The 25,298-nt window shown below is 49.8% G+C and overlaps 1 protein-coding gene across 4 annotated transcripts in view; it reads left to right on the top strand.

The window, feature by feature from the left end:
• VHL (von Hippel-Lindau tumor suppressor) overlaps positions 1-25,298 on the top strand; it is a 77,268-nt gene that overhangs the window by 9,289 nt on the left and 42,681 nt on the right. For 2 of the 4 annotated variants that reach the window (XM_067043457.1, XM_059077673.2), the window contains exons 1-2: positions 5,245-5,455; positions 14,870-15,052. In XM_067043457.1, the coding sequence (XP_066899558.1) occupies positions 5,362-5,455; positions 14,870-15,052 (277 nt within the window). In that variant the 5' untranslated portion in view covers positions 5,245-5,361. Of the gene's footprint in view, positions 1-5,244; positions 5,456-14,869; positions 15,053-25,298 lie in introns of those variants that run through there. The other 2 variants (XM_067043454.1, XM_067043456.1) reach the window with 1 other exon arrangement.

The raw sequence follows: 25,298 nt of genomic DNA, 5'->3' as shown, positions 1-25,298 counted from the left end.
AAAACCAAGCCATCATTAGGAGCTTGGAATTTTCAGCCCCCCTCACCCTTCTCTAGACAGGAGAGAGGGGCTGAAAATGAGGTTCATAATGGATCATGCCTACGTGAGGGATCCTCCATAAACTCCCAAAGTAGGGGGTTCAGAGATCTTCCAGGGGGACAAATGCACCCACGCTGGGAGGGTGATGCACCCCAACTCCACCGGGACTGAAGCTCCCGTGCCCAGGACCCTCAAAGATCTCACCCTGTATTTCTCTTCACCTGGGTGTTCATCTGAGTCCTTTATCATATCCTTTAATAAACTGGTAAGTGTGTTTCCCTGAGTTCTGTGAGCCACTTGAGCAACTTAATTGAACTTGAGGAGGGGTCCTGGGAACCTCTGATTTGTAGAAGTTATGGGTAACTCGGGGACCTGCTGCTTGGCACTGGCCTCTGAAGGGGGGGTGGGGGCAGTCTTGCGGAACCGAGCCCTTAACCTGTAGGATCTGACACCATCTCCAGGTAGATAGTGTTAGAATTAAGTTTAATCATAGGACACCCAGCTGGTGTCCTATAACAAGAATTGCTTGCTGTGGGGAAACTACCCCCTCTCCTCCATTTGGTGACCAGAAGTGTCAGAAGTGACGTGTTGTGTGTAATAGTGTCACCGAACGAAACTTGGGTCTGCTTGCCCTGTGCAGTAAAGCCAATGTACTGACGCCTGGTTGTGGTGAAGGGGAGTGCAGCATTTATTGCAGGTGCCAAGCAAGGAGTCCAGGTGGCTGGTGCTCAAAAAAACCTGAACTCCCCGAAGGCTTTTGGGAAAAGGATTTTAAAGATGGCGTGAGGGAGGGGATGTTGTGGGGTGTGTGGTCAGCTCGTGGACACTCTTCTGATTGGTGGGGGATGAGATAATTGGGAGTCAACAACATCAACCTTCTGGTCCCAATTGGTCTGGGGTCTACGTGCTTGTGGGCAGCATAAGGTTAACTTCTTCCACCCGGTGGGGGTTTTAGTATCTGCAAAACAGTTCAAAGAATTTGGCTCAGAATATTACCTATAGCCCTTGAGAAGGAGCTAAAAGTCCTCAACTTTGTTTAATGGCTAAACTGTTATTGTTTTGTCATGCTTGACTGTTTCCCTTTCTTTCTGCATTTTCTCACGTTGCTGATTAAATTCACTCTTTGGAACTCGAGGAAGGCCTAGGGGACTAAAGGTTTTCTACAGATGAAAGACAGGCAGAGGATTCTGGGGGTGGCAGGGCTGCGGTGTGTCTGTTCTGGGAAGGCCCCATAGGGTCCTGCTGGGTTACAAAGGTAAGGAGAAACACAGAAGGGGGAACTGGCTTTCCCCCTCTACAGGAGGAAGAAAGGCTAGGACTGGGTTTTTTCTTTTTTTGATGTGGACTGTCCTCCGAGTCTACTGAATTTGCCACAATGCTGCCTCTGCTCTATGTCTTGGTTTTGGGGCCATGAGGCATGTGGGATCTCAGCTCCCCGACCAGGGATAGAACCTGCACCCCCTGCTTTGGAAGGCAAAGTCCCCACCACTGGACCGCCAGGGAAGTCCCCGGGTTTTTTCCTAATTCACTCCTTTTTTCAGACAGTGATCATGTACTATCAGAAAAACCAATAAAGTTATTTTTATTAGAAAAGAAAAAATATGTGCAAAGTACACAGAAAAGCCTTACTGTGGTTATTCCCTTTTCATCAGCCTTCCTTCATGCCCATCTTCCTGGTGTCACACGGGTCCTCAACTCTGCTGGCACATAAGTAGAACTACCCGGGAAGCTTTTTTTTTTTTTTTTTTTTTTTTTTTTCTCGGGAAGCTTTTTGAAATGCTAGCGCCTGAGTCCCAGCCCAGAACAATCGCTCCTGGATCTCTAGATGGAGGTAGGGCTGGGCCTGTAGAGTCTCTTTAAAGCTCCCAGATGGGCTTCCCTGGTGGCACAGTTGTTGAGAGTCTGCCTGCCGAGGCAGGGGACACGGGTTCGTGCCCCGGTCCGGGAGGATCCCACATGGCGCGGGGCGGCTGGGCCCGTGAGCCATGGCCGCTGAGCCTGCGCGTCTGGAGCCTGTGCTCCGCAACGGGAGAGGCCACAGCAGTGAAAGGCCCGCGTACCGCAAAAAAAAAAAAAAAAAAAAAAAAAAAAACAGCTCCCAGATGATTGATTCTAAGGTGTAGCAGGGATTGCAAACCTCTGATTGTAATTTCAAGGGAATTAAACGTGAACAGGTCAAAATGGCACACTATTTCACTAATTACATTCGGCCTCGATAACTGTTTCTAACTGATCTTGGTGTGGAGACTGTTGGTCACAGAAAAGCAAATTTCCTGTGCAGGATCACAGGAAATTTTTCAGGGTGAGGTGATATAATAGGGCACAAAGAGCCCTCGCTTTGGAATCAGACTTGGGTTGAATCTTGTCACTTGGCCAGTTTGGCTTGGACAAGTTACAATTGACTTGAGCCTCAGTTTCCCCATCTGTAGAATGGGAATGATAAACCTACCCTGTAGGGTCGTTGTGCGGATCCCAGATAATATGTGTTAAATGCCTGGTACTTGATAGGTGAGTGGCAACTCTGTTAATTAGTGATAGCAAAGACCTTACTTTGAAGAACATATTCTAAAGAATGGGGACAAAGACGTGTGCCTCAGATGGTCTGCTTAGGCCCAGAGCTACTCAGTCGTCTTTGCAGGAAAGAATCCTAGGACTCAGGTTGCAAGTCCTGGAGCTGGGCAAGAAGGAACCCTGCAACCTGGGGCCGGAGGAGGCGCAGAGAGGGGTTGCCCGGCCTGCCTGTCTCCTGGACGGGCCAAGGCTGTTGCGAACCTTTTGTGGTTATAAAGCCTCACCAAGGGGAAGAGGCCCCTTGGCCCTAGGGGAAAAGTACTACACGGGACAGGGGCTCTGTGCTTGCAGCAGAGGGGAAAGCAGGCGGGGACTCTGCAAATAGAGGAGAGAAAAAGAAGGACCCTTATCCTCCTTTGTCCCTTGCACCTGGGATGTAGGTGCTTTTTCCACTCGGCCTCCGTCAGACCATTCCTGGAGCTCTGCTACCTCAAATTCCTCCTTCAACCACTGCTGCAACACGAGACTTCCCCTGAAAATCAGTCTTGGAGCGCTGGAATGCACCCCATGTCAAACACCAAGGAGGTGCACTCACATAATAGTGATTCCTTATGGGGGTCAGCACTTTACAGTCTACCCCGAGCATTTTGGGGTCTGTTTAAACTTCACAGAAATCCTTCGAAGTGGGTGGAGCAGGATACCCAATTTACACAAGAAAAAAACTGCAAACTGGCTCAAGGATGAAGAGCCAGAGACAGTGACTGAACTAGGACCCAAATCCTGATAGGACCCCAAGGCCGGTGGGCGCTTTTTCAATATGATCAATGGCGACTACCATTTTTGGATCGCATTCTCTGTGCAAGGAAGACCCTGTCTAAATTGATTTAATCAATATATGAGCGATTGTTTATAAACTAATCTGTTTATAATTGTGTAAATTGATTTAAGCCACTTCCTTCGCTCACAGGTCTAAGCAGGAGGAATGATTAGTCCCACTTTAAAGATGTGGAAAGCGAGGCTCGAGAAGTGACATGAGTCGTCCAGGGTCGCAAAACCTGTTGGTAGCAGAGCTGGGGCTTGTTCTCAGGGCTGCTCACTTTCCTTTTAGTTTCCTTCTTCTTTCCATAGCTGATGTTTGCAGCTGCAAAGTGGTGCTCTAGTTGCTTATGTGCCTTAGGTGATACTGCCTAACTGCTTGGAACCCATTTACCTCTGTGTAAAAGCAGAGGCTTATAAGAGTTACATAAAATGATTTCTACAAAGCACATTGTAGGTATAGATAAACGGTAGTTATTGCAATAACGAGGCAGCTTGTAGCCAGTGGTCAGACTGATTGGGTTCAAATCCCAGCTCTGCCACTTTGTACCTGTATGATTTTAGGCAAGTTATTTGCCTTCTCTGTACCTCAGTTTCCTCATCTGTAGAGTGGGGGTAACACATAAGGTCATTGTGAGGAGTAAGTAAAACAACCCTGGTGAAGTTTACCCATCATAAATGCTTAATAAATACTAGTGATTATGTTCTCCTAATACCCTATTCAATAATTCACTTTGCCCCCCAGTTCCTCTTACCGTATTCTGCTTTGCCCCAATAATATTTATCACCTTCTAAGACAATGAATAATGCAATTAGCTACTCCTACTCTCTTTTACTCTACTCTATTTTTATTCCCAAACATTACCTATCGCCTTCTACAGTGCTAAATTATTTACTTATTTAGCATTTTTACTGCTTATTGTGTGTCTTCCTCCAGGGCAGGGATTTTGTCCTTTTTTCTTCAGAGGGAACCCCAGCACCTAGAACAGTCCCTGGCACATAGTAGCTGCTCAATAAATATTAGCCCTTAAAATCACAGTCTAGGGACTTCCCTGGTGACTCAGTCGTTAAGAATCTGCCCACCAATGCAGGGGACATGGATTCGAGCCCTGGTCTGGGAAGATCCCACATGCTGCGGAGCAACTAAGCCCATGAGCCACAACTACTGAGCCCACTGGCCTAGAGCCCATGCTTTGCACCAAGAGAAGCCACCCCAGTGAGAAGCCCATGCACAGCAATGAAGAGTAGCCCCTGCTCGTAGCAGCTAGAGAAAGCCCGCATGCAGCAACAAAGACCCAACGCAGCCAAAATAAATAAATAAAATTTATTTTAAAAAAAATCACAGTTTATCCTGACTACCCTATTTAATACAGTCCTCGCCCTGCTCGCTCTGAACTCCTCATTCCTCCTTTTCTTTCCTTCCCCCACCCCCTTCCATAGCACTTTGACCTTTTAGCATTTCATGTAACCTACCTATTCAATACTGTTATTATTTGTTGCTAGTTTCCTCCCCCACTCCCACCCCCGCCTAGATTGTAAGTCCCATGAAAACAAGGACTTTGGTTAAGTTTTCTCCACGTATGCATCTCCAGCACCTCGAACATTGCCCCACATACAGCACTTAATTAATAGACTAGCTCTTGAAGGAATCGTATGTGGCAGAGGGCCAAAAGCCCTGGAGGTGGAGTCAGAAGGTCTCATGGGACTGCCGCTGAATTCCCGTGTGGCCTTGCACTTGTTCCCTCGCTCCTCTGGGCCTGTTTCCCCTCCCGGCGGCTCTGACCCTCTTGGTTTCGCAGCCGCTGGTCCAGCCGGCCGGGAGGCGTCGCGCCCCCGGTGGCCGCTGGGGGGCAGTCGAGCCCAAGCCCCGCCCCGCCCACTTCCCGGGCCGCCCGCGCTGGGTGGACCCACCGGCCAGCCGGTAGAGAAGCAGAGTCCTGACGCGTAGGACTCAGTTGTCAGCGCCGCCTGCCCGCCGGCCCTCGGAGCCCTGCCATGTCCTGCTACATCTACCAGCTGCCCTCCTGGGTGCTGGACGACCTGTGCCGCAACATGGACGCGCTGAGCGAGTGGGACTGGATGCAGTTCGGTGAGTGGGCACCCCTGCGACCCCGCTAACCCCCCTCCCCGCCTGTTTACGCGGGTCCTGATTCTAGGGGCTCTTTGTGCTGCCATCCTGGACGCGGGCCTCGCTGTGTGCCCTCGGGCAGGCGCTGCCCCCTCTCTGTGGTCATTGGGAAGGTGTTAGGCGATCTCGGAGGATTTCTGCTGTTACTCTGTCGCTAAGTAATGACTGGCTCCACTTCGCTGTTTACAGTGAAGCCGAAAATGATCGCTCTCAGCAGTGACTAGTGCTTACTGTGTGCCCGGCCCTGATGTAAGCACCTGACACCGATTATCTCATTTAATTCCCACTACGGCCTGTAAAGTGCCTATTTCTCTTATCCCATCTTACAGACGACGAAACGGCTTTAAAGGTAGAGTTACTTTGGGGGGCCAGGGTATGGCGTTGCTAAGTGGCGTACTGGGCTCTGAACCCCGGCGGCTGGCCCCGCCAGGACATCGTAACTCCTGGTGTATTTTGTTTGTTGGTGCCTGGTGATTGGCTGAGGGCTTGGCATCCCGGGGGAGGCTGCGCGGGTGGTCCTCAGTTGCCTTCCAGGCTCCACCACATCCAGCTGGTGACTTTGGGCAAGTTGCTTAACCTCTCTGCGTCTCAGCTTCTTAATCTGTAAACTGGAGGTGGTTATGAGGAATGAAAATGTATAAAAAGCACTTGACACCTATGTGTCAGAGGTTCTTGTAAGTATTAAGGAAGTGTTAACAATTATCCTCAGGTTCATGCTTTAAGTCAATGTGACTGGTGCTACTTTATTTTTAAAGTAATATCTATATTTTCTTTAAAATTGAGATGATATATACTATTCGTACAAAGGGAATATAATATTTATGTACAGTGGAAAGAATAATAATAAAATGAACATGTATGTTTTTATCCATCCAGTTTGAGGAAATAATATATATTTTAACCTAGTAGTTCTCAACCAGGGGCGATGTTGCCCCCTTAGGGAACATGTGCTGATGTCTGGAGACATTTTTGTTTGTTGTAACTTGGGGGATGTAGTGAGTAGAGGCCAGGGATGCTGCTAAACGTCCTGCAATGCACAGAACAGCCCCCTCTACAAAGAACTATCCAGACTAAAGTGTCAGTAGTGCTGAGGTTCAGAAATCCTGTTTTAAACTAGTCACAAAAATAATACACTCTTATTGCAAAATACTGTGGGAAATAAAGAGTAGCTCAAACTCCACCACTCAGGGATACCATTCTTTTTTTAAAAAAAATTTAGAGGGAGTATTTTTTAAAATTAATTAATTTTTGGCTATGTTGGGTCTTTGTTGCTGCGCGTGGGCTTTCTCTAGTTGCGGCGAGTGGGGGCTACTCTTCCTTGCGGTGTGTGGGCTTCTCACTGCAGAGGCTTCTCTTGCTGCGGAGCATGGGCTGTAGGTGCGCGGGCTTCCGTAGTTGTGGGACGTGGGCTCAGTAGTTGTGGTTTGTGGGCTCTAGTGCTCAGGCTCAGTAGTTGCTTCGTTGCTCCACGGCATGTGGGATCTTCCCGGGCAAGGGCTTGAACCTGTGTCCCTTGCATTGGTAGGCAGATTCTTAACCACTGTGCCACCAGGGAAGCCCAAGGATACCATTCTTTTTTTTTTTTTCCACATCTTTATTGGAGTATAAATGGTTTACAATGTTGTGTTAGTTTCTCTTTTTCTTTTTTTTTTTTTTTCGGAACTTGGGCCTCTCACTGTTGTGGCCTCTCCCGTTGTGGAGCACAGGCTCCGGACACGCAGGCTCAGCGGCCATGGCTCACGGGCCCAGCTGCTCCGCGGCATGTGGGATCTTCCCGGACCGGGGCACGAACCCATGTCCCCTGCATCGGCAGGCGGACTCTCAACCACTGCGCCACCAGGGAAGCCCGTTGTGTTAGTTTCTGCTGTACAAGAAAGTGAATCAGCTATATGTGTATATATATCCCCATAAGGGATACCATTCTTACCATTTGGATGCCAATAGTAATAATAACAACAGCAGACGCTAACATGTATTGACTTCTCTCTATGTGCCAGCAGTGTGCTGGGTGTCTTATGCCTTCTAGTCTTTTTTACTAACCATATTTATTTATGTTTATACGTTTTCCAAAAATCGTATCATTTTGTACATTCTACTAGCCTGCCTTTTTCACTTAAACTATATCACAATTATTTTTTTCTTGCCAAGCAATATTCTTTAGCAACATGGATTTAGGCTTTTACTTTCAGTATGTATTTTTATTAACTTTTTTGTGGAAAAAAATAACAGATGTACTAGGTTAAATGGTGTAAATCACGCCCCTGGGACAGAGGGGAAAGTAAATATCTTTCCCCTCCCTCATCCTCAGCCTCACCACAGAGGCTGTCCCTGGTAACAAGTCAGGGCACCTCTGAGAATGTCTGTCACCATCTGATTTTCTAGACTGCCCTGTGTCCCTTTGCTCAGATGGTCTGTGATTTAACTACTTCAACTGTTTCCTGGGCAGTGGACAAACACTTTGTGGAAGAGGCTCTCTCTAGTGTTTTCCATGTTGGCCTCAATTGTGAAGGCCGTAACAACTTCTGTTTCTAGGGTATTGTTGCTATTTTAGAAGGCACACCTAATAGCTTTCTTTTTTTTTTTTTTACTAAAATTAAAAAAATTAAAGTATAGTTGATTTACAATGTTGAGTTAATTTCTGCTGTACAGCAAAGTGATTCAGTTTTATTTATATATATATATATATATATATATATATATATATATATACACACACACACACATTCTTTTTAAAAATTATTTTCCATTATGGTTTATCACAGGATATTGAATATAGTTCCCTGTGCTATACAGTAGGACCTTGTTGTTTATCCATTCTGTCAATTTATATATTAGTTTGAATCTGCTAATCCCAAACTCCCAATCCATCCCTCCCCCACACCCCCTCCCCCTTGGCAACCACTAGTCTGTTCTCTGTGTATGACTTTTTTTTTTGGTACGCGGGCCTCTCACTGTTGTGGCCTCTCCCGTTGCGGAGCACAGGCTCCAGACGTGCAGGCCCAGTGACCATGGCTCATGGGCCCAGCCGCTCCGCGGCATGTGGGATCTTCCCGGACCGGGGCACGAACCCGTGTCCCCTGCATCGGCAGGCGGATTCTCAACCACTGCGCCACCAGGGAAGCCCTGTGTATGACTTAAAAAAAAAAAAAAAACAAACAGCTTGATTAAGGTATAATTCACCTACCATGCAATTCACCCATTTCAAGTGTACAATTCAGTGGCATCTAGTATATGAAGAGTTGTGCGTCCGTCTTGAAATCTATCTTAGAACATTTTCATTACCTCAGAAAGAAGCCCTGTACCCCTCAGCTGTCTCCCCCAGCACTCTCACACACATCTCCCATTTCCCCCGGCTTTAGGCATTGCCTATTCTGGACATTTCATATAAATGGAATAAATCATACAATACGTAGTCCTTTGTGACTGACTTATTTAGCATGTTTCCAGGGTCCATCCATGTCATAGAGTGTATCAGTGCTTAATTTCTTTTTTTAAAAAATTTATTTATTTTATTTATTTTTTGGCTGCGTCGGGTCTTAGTTGTGGCACGTGGGATCCTTCGTTGCGGCACGCGGGCTTCTCTCTAGCTGTGGTGTGCGGGGTTTTCTCTTCTCTAGTTGTGGCGCGCAGGCTCCAGGGCGCGTGGGCTGTGTAGTTTTGCGGCAAGCACGCTCTCTAGTTGAGGTGCGCGAACTCAGTAGTTGTGGTGCATCGGCTTAGTTGCCCCGTGGCATGTGGGAATCTTAGTTCCCTGACCAGGGATCGAACCTGCGTCCCCTGCATTGCAAGGCAGATTCTTTCCCACTGGACCACCAGGAAAGTCCCAATTCCTTTTTATTTATTCCAGAATAACATTTCATCGTGTGGATGTACTGCATTTTATTTATTCTTCTGTCATTTGATGGACATTTGGGTTCTTTCCACTTCTTGGCTATTATGAATAACGCTCCTGTGTACATTTGTGTACGTCTTTGTGTGCCTTTACGTTTTCATTTCCCTTGGGTAGATACGTAGGAGGGGAATTACTGAGTTATAGGGTAACTCTATGTTTAACATTTTGAGGAAGCGTCAGACTGTTTTTGGAAATGCGAGTACCATTTTACATTCCCACCAGCAGCGTGGGAGGGTCCCGATTTCTGCACGTCCTCTCCCCCCAACACTTGTCATTGTCTGTCTTTCTGAGTTTGTAGCCATGTGAGCAGGTGAGAAGTGGTTTCTTGCTGTGTTTATTTATTTATTTTGGTTGCGTTGGGTCTTAGATGCAGGCACACAGGTTCTTCGTTGAGGCACGCGGGATCTTTTCGTTGTGGCGTGCGGGCTCTTCGCTGTGGCACTTGGGCTTCTCTCTAGTTGTGGCGTGCAGGTTTTCTCTCTCCAATTGTGGCGCAAAGACTGCAGGGCGTGTGGGCTCTGTAGTTGTGGCACACGGGCTTAGGTGCCCCGCGGCATGTGGGATCTTAGTTCCCCGACCAGGGATCAAACCTGTGTCCCCTACATTGGAAGGCGGATTCTTTACCACTGGACCACCAGGGAAGTGCCTCTTGCTCTGGTTTTGATTAGCGTTTCTGTAATGACTAATGATGTTAGGTGTCTCTTCATGTGCATTTGTACATCCTCTGAGAAGAATACCTCTGACCCCTTAGGGCTTGGAGACACCAGCGTTGATCAAGGTCCTCAGGAGCTGCCCATTGTGATTTAGGTTATAATCCAAATCCCTCACCAGGCCTGCCCCGGTCTGGCACAGTCTGAGCGCCAGTGACTTTTGACCTCCTCTCCTCCAACACCCTCTCGTGCACACCCTGCTCCAGCCACACTGGCCTCCTTGGTCCAGACCCAGGGCCTTTGTACTTGCTGTTTCCTCTGTCTGGGACATTCTTCGCCCTGTCCTCCACATGGCTAGCTTTCTAGTCTCTGTTAGTTTCCTCTTGCTGCTGTAACCAATTACCACAAATTTGATAGTTTAAAAACAGCCATTATCGGGTTACAGTTCTGGAGATCAGAAGTCCTAAAATCAAGGTGTTGGCAGGGTAGCTGTCCTTCTGGAGGCTCTAGGGGAGAATCCATTTTCTTGCCTTCACTAGCTTCTAGAGGCTGCCTGCATCCCTTAGCCTGTGGCCCCTCCTCCACTTTCAAAGACAGCGGGGTAGCATCTTCAAATCTCTTTCTCTGACCTCTGCTTCTGTCATGATCTTCTCTGAATCGGACACTCCTGCCTTCCTCTGGTAAGGATCCCTGGGCTCAGTCAGATAATCCAGGATAATCTCATCTCAAAATCCTTAACTTAATGTCATCTGCGAAGTCCCTTTTGTCATGTAAGTTACCATATTCACAGGTTTTGGGGTGTAGGACACTGACATCTTTGGGGGGCCATAGTCTCATTTCTCAGTTCATATGTCACCTTGTTTGAGAGGCTGACCCTGTCCCCCTTTCCTCTTTATCTTATCAACGTGTTTTATTTTCTTCATTCCTCTTAATGTGCTTTGACCTTGTTCCTTATTGGTTTATGTCTGTCTCTCCCTGTAGAATGTCGGTGCCATGAGGGCAGGGACATCACCCATCTAGTTTGCTCCTGTATTCCCAGTGTCTGGGGCAGTGCCCGGCCGGCGGGCAGACCCCAGTGTCTGGGGCGGTGCCACCTGAATGAATGGTGGGCTGAAGTATGTGGGAACCGTGGGGACACGGGGTGGCTTGGAGCCCATGCTTGGCCAGCTCTCCGTGCTGGGTCAGAGGTCACTGGGCTGGGAGCCAGCCGTGCCCCCCAGGTAGCAGCTCCTTTGGCAAGTCACAGCACTCCATGGTTTTCTGTTCAGCACAATAAGTGACAGTCCTAAAGGGTCTCGGTTTCTGCAAGTCTTTTTTTGAGGTTGAAAAATCCTACTGCGTATTCCACAATTTATTCTTTTTTTTTTTAAGAATGACATTCTAGGGCTTCCCTGGTGGCGCAGTGGTTGAGAGTCCGCCTGCCGATGCAGGGGACACGGGTTTGTGCCCCGGTCCGGGAGGATCCCACGTGCCGCGGAGCGGCTGGGCCCGTGAGCCATGGCCGCTGAGCCTGCGCGTCCGGAGCCTGTGCTCCGCAATGGGAGGGGCCACGACAGTGAGAGGCCCGCGTACCGCAAAAAAAAAAAAAAAAAAAAAAAAAAAAAAAAAAAAAGAATGACATTCTAGTTTTTGACTATTACAGATAATGTGCATCATTTTAGAAGAGATCATCCCTTGGGGCTGATTGCGATACTGGGGAGCGGAGGTGAAAAAATCCATAAAGTGATTCAGAAAACCACACAGCCACAAATACGCACGCTCTTTGGACCTGACAATTTTGGCACATAATGCGGCCGCCTCCTGCTCATTTCCCTATGATTGTGGCTGCGTTCATCTTTGCCCTTGGGGGAAACCAGGCTTCTCACAGCTTCACTCCCCCAGCTGTATTCTGAGGGATCGTGGGGCAGGGCTTCCTCTGTTGGCCGGCTCTCCACCCTGCTGTCTCACGCGTGTGCCAGCCTTTGCGCCCAGGCCTGCTTTGTCCCTGCCCAGGCGTGTGCTTCGGGCGAGTGACTGCCTCTCTCTGAGCCTTTAGCTTCCTCATCTGTAAAATGGGGATGAGTTGCTGAGAGGCTTAAGGGACAAGACGCTTTCCCCTTCCCTCAGCCGGGAAAGAGTCTGATTAGTCGGACAAAGGGCGTGTCACCTGAGGGCGAGGGCGGATCACTTCAGGAGGCTGTGCCGTCTCTGCTCCAGAGGGCTTTGAAGATGGCCAAGGTTGTCTACCGTGTCCTGCAGGATTCAGGAGGTCACACCAGGAGGGTTGGTCGCCGCTTAGTGTGAACCATTGGGGATAAAAGCAGGTTTTCATAGAGTGTAGATGGCTGAACAACTGCAGTGAACATTTATATCACATGCATATTATTCTATACATAGAACTAATCTAATCCCGGAAACAGTCTGGGAAGCAGGTGCTGTTGTTTTCCTCATTTGCAAATGAGGAAACGGAAGCACGGGCGTGAAATGAAGGGCCTTTCCCAAGCATGTGGGAAGTAAGTAGCAGAGAGAAGATTTGAACCCAGGCCTCAGAATCCAGAGTCTGGGCCCTGAACCCACCATTGTACCATCCTGCTGACATAAGCATGTATTTTTATAATCTAATAGAAAAGTCTGGAAGATTAGAAGCAAGAGTATGAGCGGTGCTTTTCTTGGGGTCTCCCAAGTGGGATGATCCCGGGGGCTTTGATTTTCTCCCGTTTTCCAAATGTTCCGTAACGACCAGGTGTTACTGGTGTGTGTTGGGCAAAGAGCCAAGGACTCAGCAGGGTGCTTGGCAGTGACTTATCCCTCTGAGACCTCTATCTTGTCTTGACCCTGTTTTAAGGGTCTTGTTAAATGCTGACAGGTCAACACCGTAAGAGATGCCACTTTCACGGAGCTACAACGTCCACTTTGCAAGGCGCCTCTAGGTTTAATTCCTCTTCCTCCCGCATAGCCTGTGAGGAAAGCGCCGCCCACGGATGTGAGGGCTGGGCTTGGCTTCTGCTGCCGCAGTGCAGCCCCCGGGGCGGCCCTGGGCTTCTGTTCTTCTCATGACATCACGCTGCCTCGGAGAGTGGGAGGTGAGCCCACGAACAGAGCTCGTGTGCGGGGAGGGCTGGGGGCAAGGGGTTCCTTCCTCTTCCCTCTACTCTTCTCTCTGCTGCTGGAGGCAGCCCCTGACCCTGCTGACATCACTTCCCATGGACCAGGAATCGGGCTTGGGGTTTCCAGTGACTAAAGTGACAACTCAAGAACTTTCCCTCCCTGACCGCGTACTTCTCCCTGAGGCTTTCTCTCTGTGGGAGGCTGTCACAACCTTCCCCATTTCTCCAGAGGGACAGGGACTGTACGGTATGATCACGTCCCTCCCTGGCTCTGAGGTCGTCCATGGTGTCCTGCTGTCCGTGGCTCTTAGGATCAGGTTCAAACTGTAGCCTGGCCTCCGAGCCCCTTCGTTACATAGGCGTGGTCTCTTGTCTTCCTCTTCCCCATTCAGTTCACTTATGTTTGTATTTTTCAAGCAGAAAAGCTCCGTGGGCTTCTGGTTGACTCACCACTGAATCTCTAGAGCTTCTCACAGGCCTGGAGCTCAGTAATATTTTGTTGAATGAATGTATGACTTGATGTTCACGTAGATATCTGCTCCACGATTTCTGAAATCCTGGAACTGAAGTCCGATTATTTTATTTAGTTTATTATTTTATTTATTTTATTTTATTTTAGTCCTAGTTTAGGGGAATAAAAAATGCCTCCCTCACTTCAGGAAACTCAGCAGAATACTATGTGACCATTCAAAAATTCCATGTATGAAGAGCTTGTACCAACTTGGAAAATGCTTATGGAATAATGTTAGTAAATAAGGCCTGGACGCACAGTCTTACTTACAGCCTGGCAGTAACTGCATCCAGAAGCACACCTGTGCGTGTGGTGGGGAGACTTTTGGAAAGGGAAAGTACCCTAGTGGGATGCTGTGTAATTTATTAGCTTTTTTTCCCCTGCATTTCCCCAAGTTTTCTTTAATGAGCAACCATTTTATAATAAAAAATGAAAAGAAGGAATGCATTAGTTTTAGTATGGTGGACAGTAGCCCCCTGCAAATTGTACAGTGCTTCAGAGTTGGCAAAGTGCTTTTAGATCCATAGCTCTCTTGCTCCTTGTAGCAGTTCTGTGAGGATGGTGGACTGTGGGTTCATTCATTCACTCATTCATTCATCCATTCAGTTCCCGCCTGCCGGGGCTGGAACTTAGAGATGAGGAGAATGAGATAGATGCCCAAGGCACAATTATAGGAGGCACCTACTCTCTGGCTGCTGCAGGTGCAGGACCAGCCCTGAGAATGAGCGCCTCCTTAAAAGTTGCCCCTTGGGTGCCTCCCCTGCCTCACTTTGCTCCTGCCCCTGCCCCCACTCTGTGCCAGGCACTCTTCTCTGCTCTGAGGATCTAACAGTGAATGGAACAGAGAAAACCCTCTGCCTGCACGGGGCTTCTGTTTGGAAGGGAAGTTCTCTATTACAGTTGAGGAAACCGAGGCTCCCATCCCACTGGGGAAGTGACTTGCACATAGCAAATAAGCAGCTAAATACACCTCAAGGCCCCTGGTCCTCTCGTCCACTGGTGTTTCTCCTAAGTCTTGTGTGACAACCAAGTTGACAGTTACGTTCAAGCGTGAGTGGGCTGGTCCCCGCGGGCACTGAATGACTTGGGCCGCCTGTGGACCCCAGCTCCTGGTGGAGTTTCAGGTAGGGTGGGGCCAGGCGGCTTTGTGGTGGACGGAGCTGGGCCGGCACGGTGACCCTCTGGTGGAGGGGCTGCCCTTCTGGCTCTAAGCCTCCCTTCTTGCTCGCCTTCCAGCCTCCTATGTGATCACAGACCTGACCCAGCTGCGGAAGATCAAGTCCATGGAGCGGGCGCAGGGCGTGAGCGTCACGCGCGAGCTGCTGTGGTGGTGGAGCATGCGGCAGGCCACCGTCCAGCAGCTGCTGGACCTCCTGTGCCATCTGGAGCTCTACCGCGCCGCCCAGATCATCCTCAACTGTGAGTTACCAAGGCCCCCTCGCCGCCAGCGTGAGCTGTGCCCCCTCACCTTCAAACGTTTCTTGGGGTTTCCCTGGCGGTCCAGCGGTTATTAAGACTGAGCACTTCCACTGCAGGGGGAATGGGTTTGATCCCTGGTCGGGGGACTGAGACCCCGCATGCTGCTCGGCGTGGCCAAAATGTAACAACAGATAAATAAATAAAATTAGAAAACCTCTCTTAATCTTAAAAAAATTTGAATGAAAGGGTTTACCATCCAAGTAAGAAATTAGTAACGGTGGTCACCCCTGGGGAGAGGAATTGGGTGGCCAGGGAACCAGGTGTTGGAGAGAGACTTTATTGTCAGTCTTTTTGCACCTTTAAAATTTTTGTTCTCTGTTCCAAAAATCAATAAATAGACATTAAAAAAATAGCTATAACATAAAAATTCGAGAAAGTCTACAGTAAAAATTATTTTTTACTGTTTTACCGTCCTCATCCTGTTTCCCGATTTGGCATCCCAAGAAGTAACCAGTAGTCACCATTTCTTATCTACCTTCCTAGAGATTTTCTAGGCAAAAGTATATATGTGTCTACAACACTTTTTAATACAGATAGTAAGAGAACACCATGCACTCGCTGTCCCCTTGATTGTCACCTAGCAGTGGATCTTGCAGATTGTTTCACATTGAGACATTCTTTCAGCAGCCACATTGTATTCCTTGGACAGATGTACCATGATTTATTGATAGGTGTTCAGGTTGCTTCTAGCAGTTGCCTCTTGTGTACAGTGTTGGGACGTGCACCCCGAGTGCACACATGTGAGTCTCGCGTGGGATGACTTTCCAATATTGGAATGGCTGGGTTGAAGGTGTGTGTATTTTAAGTTTTGATTGATTTCAATACCAGTATTACCAAATGGTCCTCCTACAGGAGAATACAACCATGGTGGAATGTATTTAGCAGGTAATAAATAATACCTCCCTACCTTGCAGGGTGTCTGTGAAACTGAAGCAGTAGAACATGTCAAGGGCCTGGTGTTCAGCCAGTGCTCAGCAGCGGCAGGGGGCTGAGGGGTCTGATTACCTCCACCTGGGCCCCCCCACCATGCCCCCAAAGAGACCCCTTCAGTGTGGGACAGTGAGCCAGAGTTCTCACAGGTACTCGCTGAGCCCCTGGCCAGTGCCTGGTGCTGTCCGAGGTCCTGGAATACAGGTGGGCCAAGCGATAGGTCCTCTGCCCTCGTGGAGAGCATAGTCATGAGGAGACAGTCAGTAGACAGGAAAACAAGTTAAAAGAATGGGAGGGAGTGACAAGGTAGGGGAGCCTTCTAGAACACGGTTGTCATGGAAGGCCAGTCTGAGGAGGTGAACTTGGAGGAATGGAAAGAAGACAGCCACGTGAAGGGCTGGGGTAAGAAAGCCCAGGGGAGAGGGGACAAAGGCCCTGTGCAAAGGCCTGGGCTGTTGCAGGAACTAGCATAGAGCTGGTGTGGGAGGTAGAGAGCAGGGCATTCAGAGCCCCAGAGGCCTGTGGAAGACCCTGTGGGCCCTGGAGCTGTCCTGGCTGGGGTTCCTGAGCTGGGAATAACCTGGCTGAACCAACAGATCTCAGTTCAGCACCTGCCTGACTAAATCAGGGAGGGCTTCCAGGAGGAGGAGTGGGGGCTTAGAGACCTCCACCCTCAGAGATAAATCAGGAGACACCAGGGTGGCCTTACAGGTGGAGACCTGCTCAGACCCATGCCACATTGGTTGGTTGGTGCGACAAATGCCTATCCTGTGTAGCTGATCGCAGACCCCTCTCTGGCTTGTTTGCATCCCCAGAACCTGGCACGTGGTAGAACTGATTATTGAGTAGATGTGCCTTCACATACTTTTCATGTTTTGAGAGAATTAGTGATAAACTCTTTTTTTTAAATTTATTTTTTATTTATTTTATTTTTGGCTGCATTGGGTCTTCGTTGCTGCACGTGGGCTTTCTCTGGTTGTGGTGAACGGGGGCTACTCTTCGTTGTGGTGCGCGGGCTTCTCGTTGCAGTGGCTTCTCTTGTTGCGGAGCACGGGCTCTAGGTGCGTGGGTTTCAGTAGTTGTGGTGCACGGGCTCAGTAGTTGTGGTGCACGGGCTCAGTAGTTGTGGCTCGCGGTTTCTAGAGTGCAGGCTCAGTAGTTGTGGCGCACGGGCTTAGTTGCTCCACGGCATGTGGAATCTTCCCGGACCAGGGCTCAAACCCATGTCCCCTGCATTGGCAGGCGGATTCTTAACCACTGTGCCACCAGGGAAGTCCAGTGATAAACTCTTAATGGGTTCCAAAAGAGGTGAGGAAATTCATGCCCACCCAAGGATGCCAGAGAGAGAGAGAGAGAGAGAGAGAGAGAGGAAGAGAGGGAGAGAGGGAGAGAGGTAAGTGTGGAGAGGGGCTGCTGCAGAGGGGGAGCGGGAAAGCCCCTGGGTCAGGTACAGTCAGAATGGAGGGACCAGGGCTCCTGCTCAGGCCACTTTGGGGAGGGGGATGCCGGTTTTGTCTCTGCAGGACACCGGGATGCTGCAGGGGTGTCCCGAGGCCTGTGGGCAGAGACGTACTGGGGATTGAGACACCGGCCTCTCACTGGACACACCAACTTGCCACTGATGTCAGAACCTGGCTGTTGACTAATCTTGAACATATTCTTCACGATTTGAGGTCAGCACACAACATAGTGCCAGATTCAAAGAAACACACTCATTGCAGCGTGACACTCTGAAACTGACGCTGACTGGACACTTTTGAGGCACTTGGCTCCTCCCAGCAGCTCCTCGAGGTGGGTGATCTAAGGAGCCCCTTCTCCCACTGAGGACACGGAGGTCAGGAACAGCTCAGAGCCTCCCCCAAGGGCACAGGTCTGGTCACACCCAGGTGCGTTTGGATCAGAGCCCTCGTTCTTAGCTCCTCTCACGGGAACTTCACCTCGCTCGGTGTTTGGGCTTCCGGGAAACAGTGGTATTTGTCTGTCATCCTTTCTTCTTAGAACTTTACTCAGTTCCCTGTTTTCCGGTTCCAACCTCCTCTAACCTCTCAGGGCTGTGAGAGTCCACCTGTGTTCCCCAGTCCTCTTTTCTCTGCTGCTTAGCCTTGCTGATTAAAATGGCCTGAGGAAGAGAGGTTCAAGCCTGTCTCCACATCCACTTTTGTTTTGGGAGTTCCGTTGTGTTGTCACTATTGCCTTCAGTCCTCAGGCAAGACACTTCCCCTTTCTGTATCTCGGGGGTTTTGTTTGTTTGTTTGTTGTTGTTTTTCCATTAGGGAGAAAAAGTGCCATAAATCTTGGTCACTTTTCGGAAGTGACTATAGAGGGCATGTGTGAAGCATATTAAGTCTCTGTTATTCCAGCCGGTCGGTTTTCCCTTCCCTAATTGTAACATTAGTTAAACCTTATTTTTCATTTACTTGCTGAAGATTGTTAATGAACTTGCTCAGTTGCCCCCAGCAGACTGAGAACCTGACTTCTGCCCAGCACTTCTTAGAGAGCTTTAAGAATCAGTTGGAATGAAACAGAGCTTGAAAACCAGATACCCAAAGTCCCAGAGACAAAGTGTTGTCCTCAGAGACCTATGACTCCAGGTAATATATTTGCATTTAGCAGAGGCCTTCCGTAGGCTGTGCGTGAACGGAAAGGTGGCGTGTGCGGTTCCCTGGGGGCCACATGCGTGTCCAGTCTCTTGAAATCGTGTCCTCTGGGGCTGCTAGTCCCATTGTATAGAGAGCTAGGTGCGTGGGTCTCTGTTCCGTGGTATCTTCTCAGCCTTAATTGCCAAGACCATTATTGTTCAATTGTCAAACATTAAATGTTATAAGAATTAGAATTAATGAGTGCGGAAGGCTTACCATCCCTTCTTCTGGCAAATCTGCGTGCCAGTGTCCACCTTTTTACTCTTTTAGCTGTTTCTTGCTGGCTTCCTGTATTAGCATCCCAGCTTCATTGCTGTTACTAAGGGCAGGCTATAGTGACGTAAATGAGACAGACGTTTATTTCTCTCTCCTGTGACAGTCCAAGCTGCCCAGGGCTCATAAGGCAGCTGCCCAGTGTCCAGGACCAGTTTCTTTCATTTTCGTTGCTCTGCCGTCTGGGACAGCTGGCTGCCAGCTCGTACCTGAGATGGCTACTCTGTGCCTCCACACGTGCCTTCCAGCCTACGAGAAGGGCACGGTCCCCTGGAAGCTGCAACATAACCTCCCTTCCCAGACCGTTGGCCAGGACTGGTCACATGATCACGCCTAGTTGCAGGGGAGGCTGGGAAATGTAATCTGTAGCTGGGAGCCTGTGTGCACAACGAAAGCGTCTGTTACTCTAGAAGAGGAGGGGATACCTACTGGAGGGACAGCTGTCTTCCTACAGCCCTCTGCTTCGGGCCACCCAAATATCCATATGCACCCTTCCTCCCACGAGCCAAACATGCTCACCCTTTCCCCGGGGGAGTGTCTTCTGGCAAGGGGAGTGAGTCCTTTGTTTGGTCCATCTGGCAGCCCCTTGTTCTTCTCAGTTGACCAGTGATCCTCAAAGTGTGTTCCTTAGACTTCTAAGCATCAGCATCCCCTGGGAACTTGTGAGAAATGCAGGTTCTCAGGCCTTACCTCAGCTGCCGATTCAGAAGCTCCAGGGTTGGGGTCCTGAGTCTCCCTCCAGGATATTCAGGTGCAGATAAAAGTTTAAGAACCGCTGATGCAGCACCTGGTTCTCTGGCTTCTGGCTCCGTCTTGGGGGGTGGGGTAGGCGTTGGGGGAGCATGCCTGTGGCCTCAGTGGAAGTGGGAACTGGAGAGGCTGCCCTCACGGGGCGGCTACACGGCTTTCACAGCCCACTTCCTGCTGGAGGAGGGATGTGGGCACCTGGGAGGAGCTGTGGCGTCAAATAATGGCCGGCTTTTGTCACACCAGGACTGTGGCTTCTTTGGCGGTACAGGCCTCTCAGAATGCTCGAAGCTTCTGGTCTCTTGGCTTCTCCTCAGTTCTCTGTGTGATAACCACAGCTGATGATCTAGCCTAGGTAGCTTAGTTGTTAACCCTGAAAGGTTTGTTCTTTCACTTGGTGGCCTGTGTGCTTGGCCTGCCCCCCTCTCCTCCTAATTGAAGGTTGCACACCTGGAGGCTCCCTCGAGGCCACCTGAAACAATAGCTTAGATGGGCCGGAAGCGCTCTTATTCTGACTCTTGTTTCTGGGCTCTGTGTCTGGCAGAGAGCCCCCCTGAAGTTCGTCAGTGGACTGAGAAAGGTGGAGTGGGGATTAGAAAGGTTGGGGCCGTGGTATCATCACCTCCTGCTGGGACTGACCCTTCAGGGCCCCTGACAGGGGGGTTCTTGGTCAACTTGGACTGTCCACTACAGGCCAAGAGTCTTCCTTTTCATCTCTGCTTGAACATGGTCTGGCTCCAGTGGAGTTCTTCTGCCTTTGTTGGAGGTCCGTAAAAGAGAAGCAACGTACACCGACATTCAGGACATTTTTCAACTTCTCCCCTTAGAGTTACGGGTGTTCTTAGCACATGGACTGCCTTCCGAGGGTCACGGGTGACAGTTTTGCTTTGGTATGAGAACAGTGGTCAGCTTTCCAGTCTGCAGTATCTGGGTCCTTTGCCACCTGGAGCGTTATTATATCGACTTGGCTCCGGTACGAAAGGCCAAAGCAACAGTAGGTTAAGCTAAAAGAGGGTTTCTTTCCACTAGTAGTGTGTGTGTCGGCAACCCAGAGCTGATGGGGTAGATCCACAGTGTCAGGGACTCAAGCTTTTTGTCTGCCTTATTCTCCTGCCCTGCGCATGTGACTTCCATCGTGTGGTGTGAGATGCTCTCTCCTGCTGTTCCCCTCTTTTCCACATTCCGGGCAGCAGGAAGGGGAGGGGATTTTTCTTTCCTTCTAAGGGTACAATCTGGAAGATGTGCTTCACTAAATTCTATTAGCTAGAACCTAGTCACATGACCACAGTTAGCTGCAAAGGGAGTCTGGCAGTAGCTAAAAAGTGTGGTTTCGAGCAGCCCTATGTCTAGCTAAAACTTGTAGAATATAGGAAGTTAAGGGGAATGGCTATCCTCTACCACATTTGTACCATCTCTAAATAATGTGCTTCTCCCGTTCTTTTCATATATATATCAATTTATATATTATTCACTAACTTCCTAGACAAGGATTTGGCTCTACACACCTCCTCTCCCCCTTTAGCTCCTCTATGTGTCTGTAGGTCGTTTTTCTAACGTTTAACGAATAACATTGCATATATAATTATTTTTCCAGTAGCCCTAGGCGGTAGGGCTCACCTCCCGACTTCTGGCAAAGACCGGTCATAAAGTGGTCTTCCATGGATGTCTTCACATCTCCAGGCTCTTCTGAGCCCCCAGGGAAGAACTGGGTCTTGGATGAAGCCCCAGTCTCTGGGTCAGCACAGGAAGAGGAATGCAGCCTTTGTGTCCCGATTGAAAATTGTCTTTTTGTGATGGGGAAAGTACTGTGTGCATAGCACGTCCGCAGGGCAAGTCATGGTGCAGAGCAGCATTTCCCAAATCACATGCCCCAGACATGTGCTCCTGCAGGTTACCCCATGCAACTAAAGGGCTCATGAACGACTCACCTTGGGAAATCTGTATGCTGTATCAGTGCCCCCTACCTTTGCAGAGTCACAATGCACACCCAACGTTTTAAGGCTCTGATAAGTTCTATAGCAAAGAAGTCTGTTTAGGTCAGTGTTTTCCATTTACATTTGACCACAGAGCCCCCCTTTCATCTGATACTTATTAATATTCCCGTGGAACCAGTACACTGTGTGGATCACTGCTCTGGTGAAATGGTGGCCATGGTGCAATTGCCGGCCGTCCCGGGGGAGCCTCATTGTAGAGAGTCTGGGCGATCAGGGGCAGCGTTTGCATGGCCAGGTCAGCATTCAACGTCAGGAGACTCTGACCCTGGGGCCCAGGGCCAGCCATCACCCTGGGGCCTAAAACGTGAGGGTCCCACTGCTGAGGGGGACTTTTTCCGACCCGCAGCCTTATTGAGGGAGAGGGCTGTGAGCCAGCCTCCAGGGTCTAGGTGCTGGCATCTGCGGGTCTCAGGAGCCAGAATCAAGGCAGAGGCCATTGTATCAGAGCTGTGGCTTCCAGCCAGAGGCGGGTCGGCTGTCATCATGGCTGGGCTCCTGAGCTGATTAAATGCCACTAAGGCAGGCAGGGGACCTGAGCCTGCCGATGGCGGGGGTCCGAGGGCTCTAGCTCTGAGAATGGAGGCTTGAAACCAGGCGTGTGCCTGACTCGTGAGGTGACGCTCTCCCTTGTTCCTCCCCACAGAGAGTCGGATACACAAAATCTGGACAAGAGAGTCAGTAGTGAACTGAGACATATTATCAGGTGCCTGCTGTGTGCTAGGTGCCGGGGACACAGCGGTGGAAATCCAGACAAGGTCTCCGACCTCAAGGAGCTTACAGTTTAGTGTGGGAGATGGGTATGAACAGGATGATGGCATAGAGACGTGTACCCAACCACAGCAGGAGTGCTCAAAGGAGAAGTGTAGGTCGGGTGGGTAGGTAGGTAGGAGGGTGGGAGAGGGGAAGGTTTGATCTCGTCTGGGGAAGCTTCCCCAAGGAACTGGAACTTGAGCCTCCATTCAGAGGACTGGTGGGCTGACCACACAGGTGTATCCAGGCAGTGGGAACAGCACGTGCAAAGGCCCGGTGGTGGGAAGGAGCAATGCTTAGGTGTGGTCAGGTCTACTTTCATCGGGAGTGTAGGGAAGGTTTCTGAGGGCTTCTACCTGGGAGTACCCCCATTGCTCTGGCCGCAGTGGGGAACAGGGACCTGTGAGGTTCCAGGTGTCAACTGAGTAGGAAAGCAAGAAGCTTCTGGAACCTGAAGGGACTCCAAGGGAGGCGACCAAGGTTTCATCTTCCCATCTGCTGCTACCGTCTTCCTGGGAGTTTCTTTCAAGTTTCCCAAGTTTCACACAGTCTCTTCTTGGTTGTGCAGTTTTCACAATTTCTAACTTTCGGTTTGGCAGCTCAGCCAAAGTCATTTCCTTCCTGGAGCTGGGCTTTCACTGCGTGGGGAATTTCTGTCTGCTGCCTAAAGTGAAATGGAAGAGAACACACCCTTTCTCTCCGAAAGAGGCTGAGCTGTTGCAAGGGCCAGACGGGGCTCGTGTGTGTTCTCCTGGAAGTTTTCCCAACATCCACCCGTTTCCTACCACTAGGGAACAAAAAAGCCTGGGAAGGACTCAGACCCTGGGGTCCCTGGAGACTTGCCCCTGGGCGTGGCACTGCACAGGGCCAAGACCCGCCCCCCCCCCAAGTCCTGGCCAGGAGTCACTGTTACCTGAATGCTAGTCATAACTTGTATTTAGCACCTACTATGTGCCAGGCAAGCGTGTTATCTCATAAATCTCGCTATTCCCATTTTACAGATGAGGAAACTGAGGTGCAGGGATTAAGTAACTTGCCCAAAGCCACACAGCAAGTAAGCAATGGGCTGGGAAGGGATGCAGGTCTGTGTGACCTTAACCCCTGCTGGGGGAGGTCACTAGATGGCATCAAGTCTCTGAAAAATAGGCGTCGACGTTGCCCTGTCTGCTTTTCTCGTAAATGGGGGCGCTTCAGAACATAAGCGATGCGAGGCTCTTCTGACACCCTTGCCGTGTGGCTCAGGATGGTCTGTCTTCTGACTGTCCTTCTGCGCGTTAGTTATTCCACTGGAAAAGAGCGAGGCTTTAATCGCTGCGGGTTTCTTGGGAGTAAATGTGAGCATGGACAGAGGGGCTTGTGTGTGGTGCCTCTAAACCAGCCCCCACTTTTTCAGAGAGGACGGGTGGGAGCTGGAGGGAGAGGAGCTGCGCTTTACCGAGCTCCCGCTTGTGCAATGCGGTCGTAAGCAGCTCCTCTGGGTTATGAGCTTTGGACGCGTGTCGAGGTTACCCATTAATCAGGATGGGCTCTACGTTGTGTGGCCATCACAGATAAACCCAGAAATCTCAGTTGCTCAACACAGCAAGGAATCAATTTCGCCAAGTCCAGTGCCGACTCCTGCCTTCTTGCACTCGGCAGGCCACTGGGAATGCACGGCTTCCAGGGTCACTGTGGAGGGGAAGAGACAGATGGAGGAGGCTCGCCAGCTCTTGATTGCTTTGTCCAGGAAGTGACAGTAGCATTTCCACTTAAAATCCATTGGCCAGAACCAGTCACGTGGCCCCAGCCTAACTGCAAGGGAGGCTGGGGTCTGAGAGGGGGCAAATGACTGGTTGGTAAGCCCTGTCTCAGCTACTGGGTACCTCAGTTCCAGGGGGGTTATTTTAAGGTTCTGCCTAACCGTGGCCTGCGAGATCTCACGTGGACTAAATAACCCTTGCCCAGTTCTCTCGCCTCATCTTGGCTACTTGCCCCCGCATTCATTCACCTCGGCCACTAGGGTCATCCTTCATTTGAGGAGATGCACCAAACTGTTTTCTTCCTCAGGATTTTTGCATAATGCTATTCCTTCTCCTTAGAATGCTGTTCCCTCCCCAGCTCCCTTGCATTCTACCCATGGCTTATCCCTCTCATCTTTTGGGTCTCTGCTTAAATGGCACCTGCCCGCAGAAGTCTGCCCTGGGCGCACCCCATGTAAGTAAGTGTCAGGTACCCCGCCTCCCTTCCTCCAGTTTATTGTCAGCAGAGAGCTCCTCCCAGTTTAAAATTAGGTATCTTTTAACTGTCACGTGAGTTTGGGTAACAGAGACCCCAGTCCCTAACGCAGTGAATAAATGCATAAGGATGGATGCGTCATTTTAGCAGCTGGTGAGCAGGTCCAGTGGAGGAGCCGTGAGAGGGCGATTAGGTCTTAAGACAGGTCATTCCCTCTTATTTGCCTAACTTCCCGTCTCGCTTGAGTTGGGAGTTTTGAGTGGTTTGTGTATGTGGACTTTGGATGCCCAGGAAGGTGGAGCCCAGGGATTGGGAGGGAAAGAAAAAGGAAAAGAGAGGGTCCAGAAAGCTCTTTTTGTCTTGATATGGCCAGCTGGCACCTAGGTTCTTTAGTTAGGGATGAATCACTTTCATTTGCTCTAGAAGGGATCTGTTTCAGCCCCAAGAGTCAGAATAAATACAAAGAGTAAAAACAAATATATGAATATTACCTCACTGTTTACTTTGAGGGCTGAGAAGAGTGGGGGGAATTCCAGACTGTGCTCACTGGGGAGGGACCTTGGCGGCAGCTGGAGTCCTCTCTGCTCAAGCGTGTGGCTCCCGGATTTGCCACCGTGTTAAGTGTTCCCAGGCTGCCAG

This window comes from Kogia breviceps, chromosome 10 (assembly GCF_026419965.1).
Source record: "Kogia breviceps isolate mKogBre1 chromosome 10, mKogBre1 haplotype 1, whole genome shotgun sequence".
In the NCBI taxonomy this organism is placed as follows: Eukaryota; Metazoa; Chordata; class Mammalia; order Artiodactyla; family Physeteridae; genus Kogia; species Kogia breviceps.
Note: the sequence above shows the minus strand (reverse complement) of the source record. Positions and strands in the feature narration are given on the sequence as shown.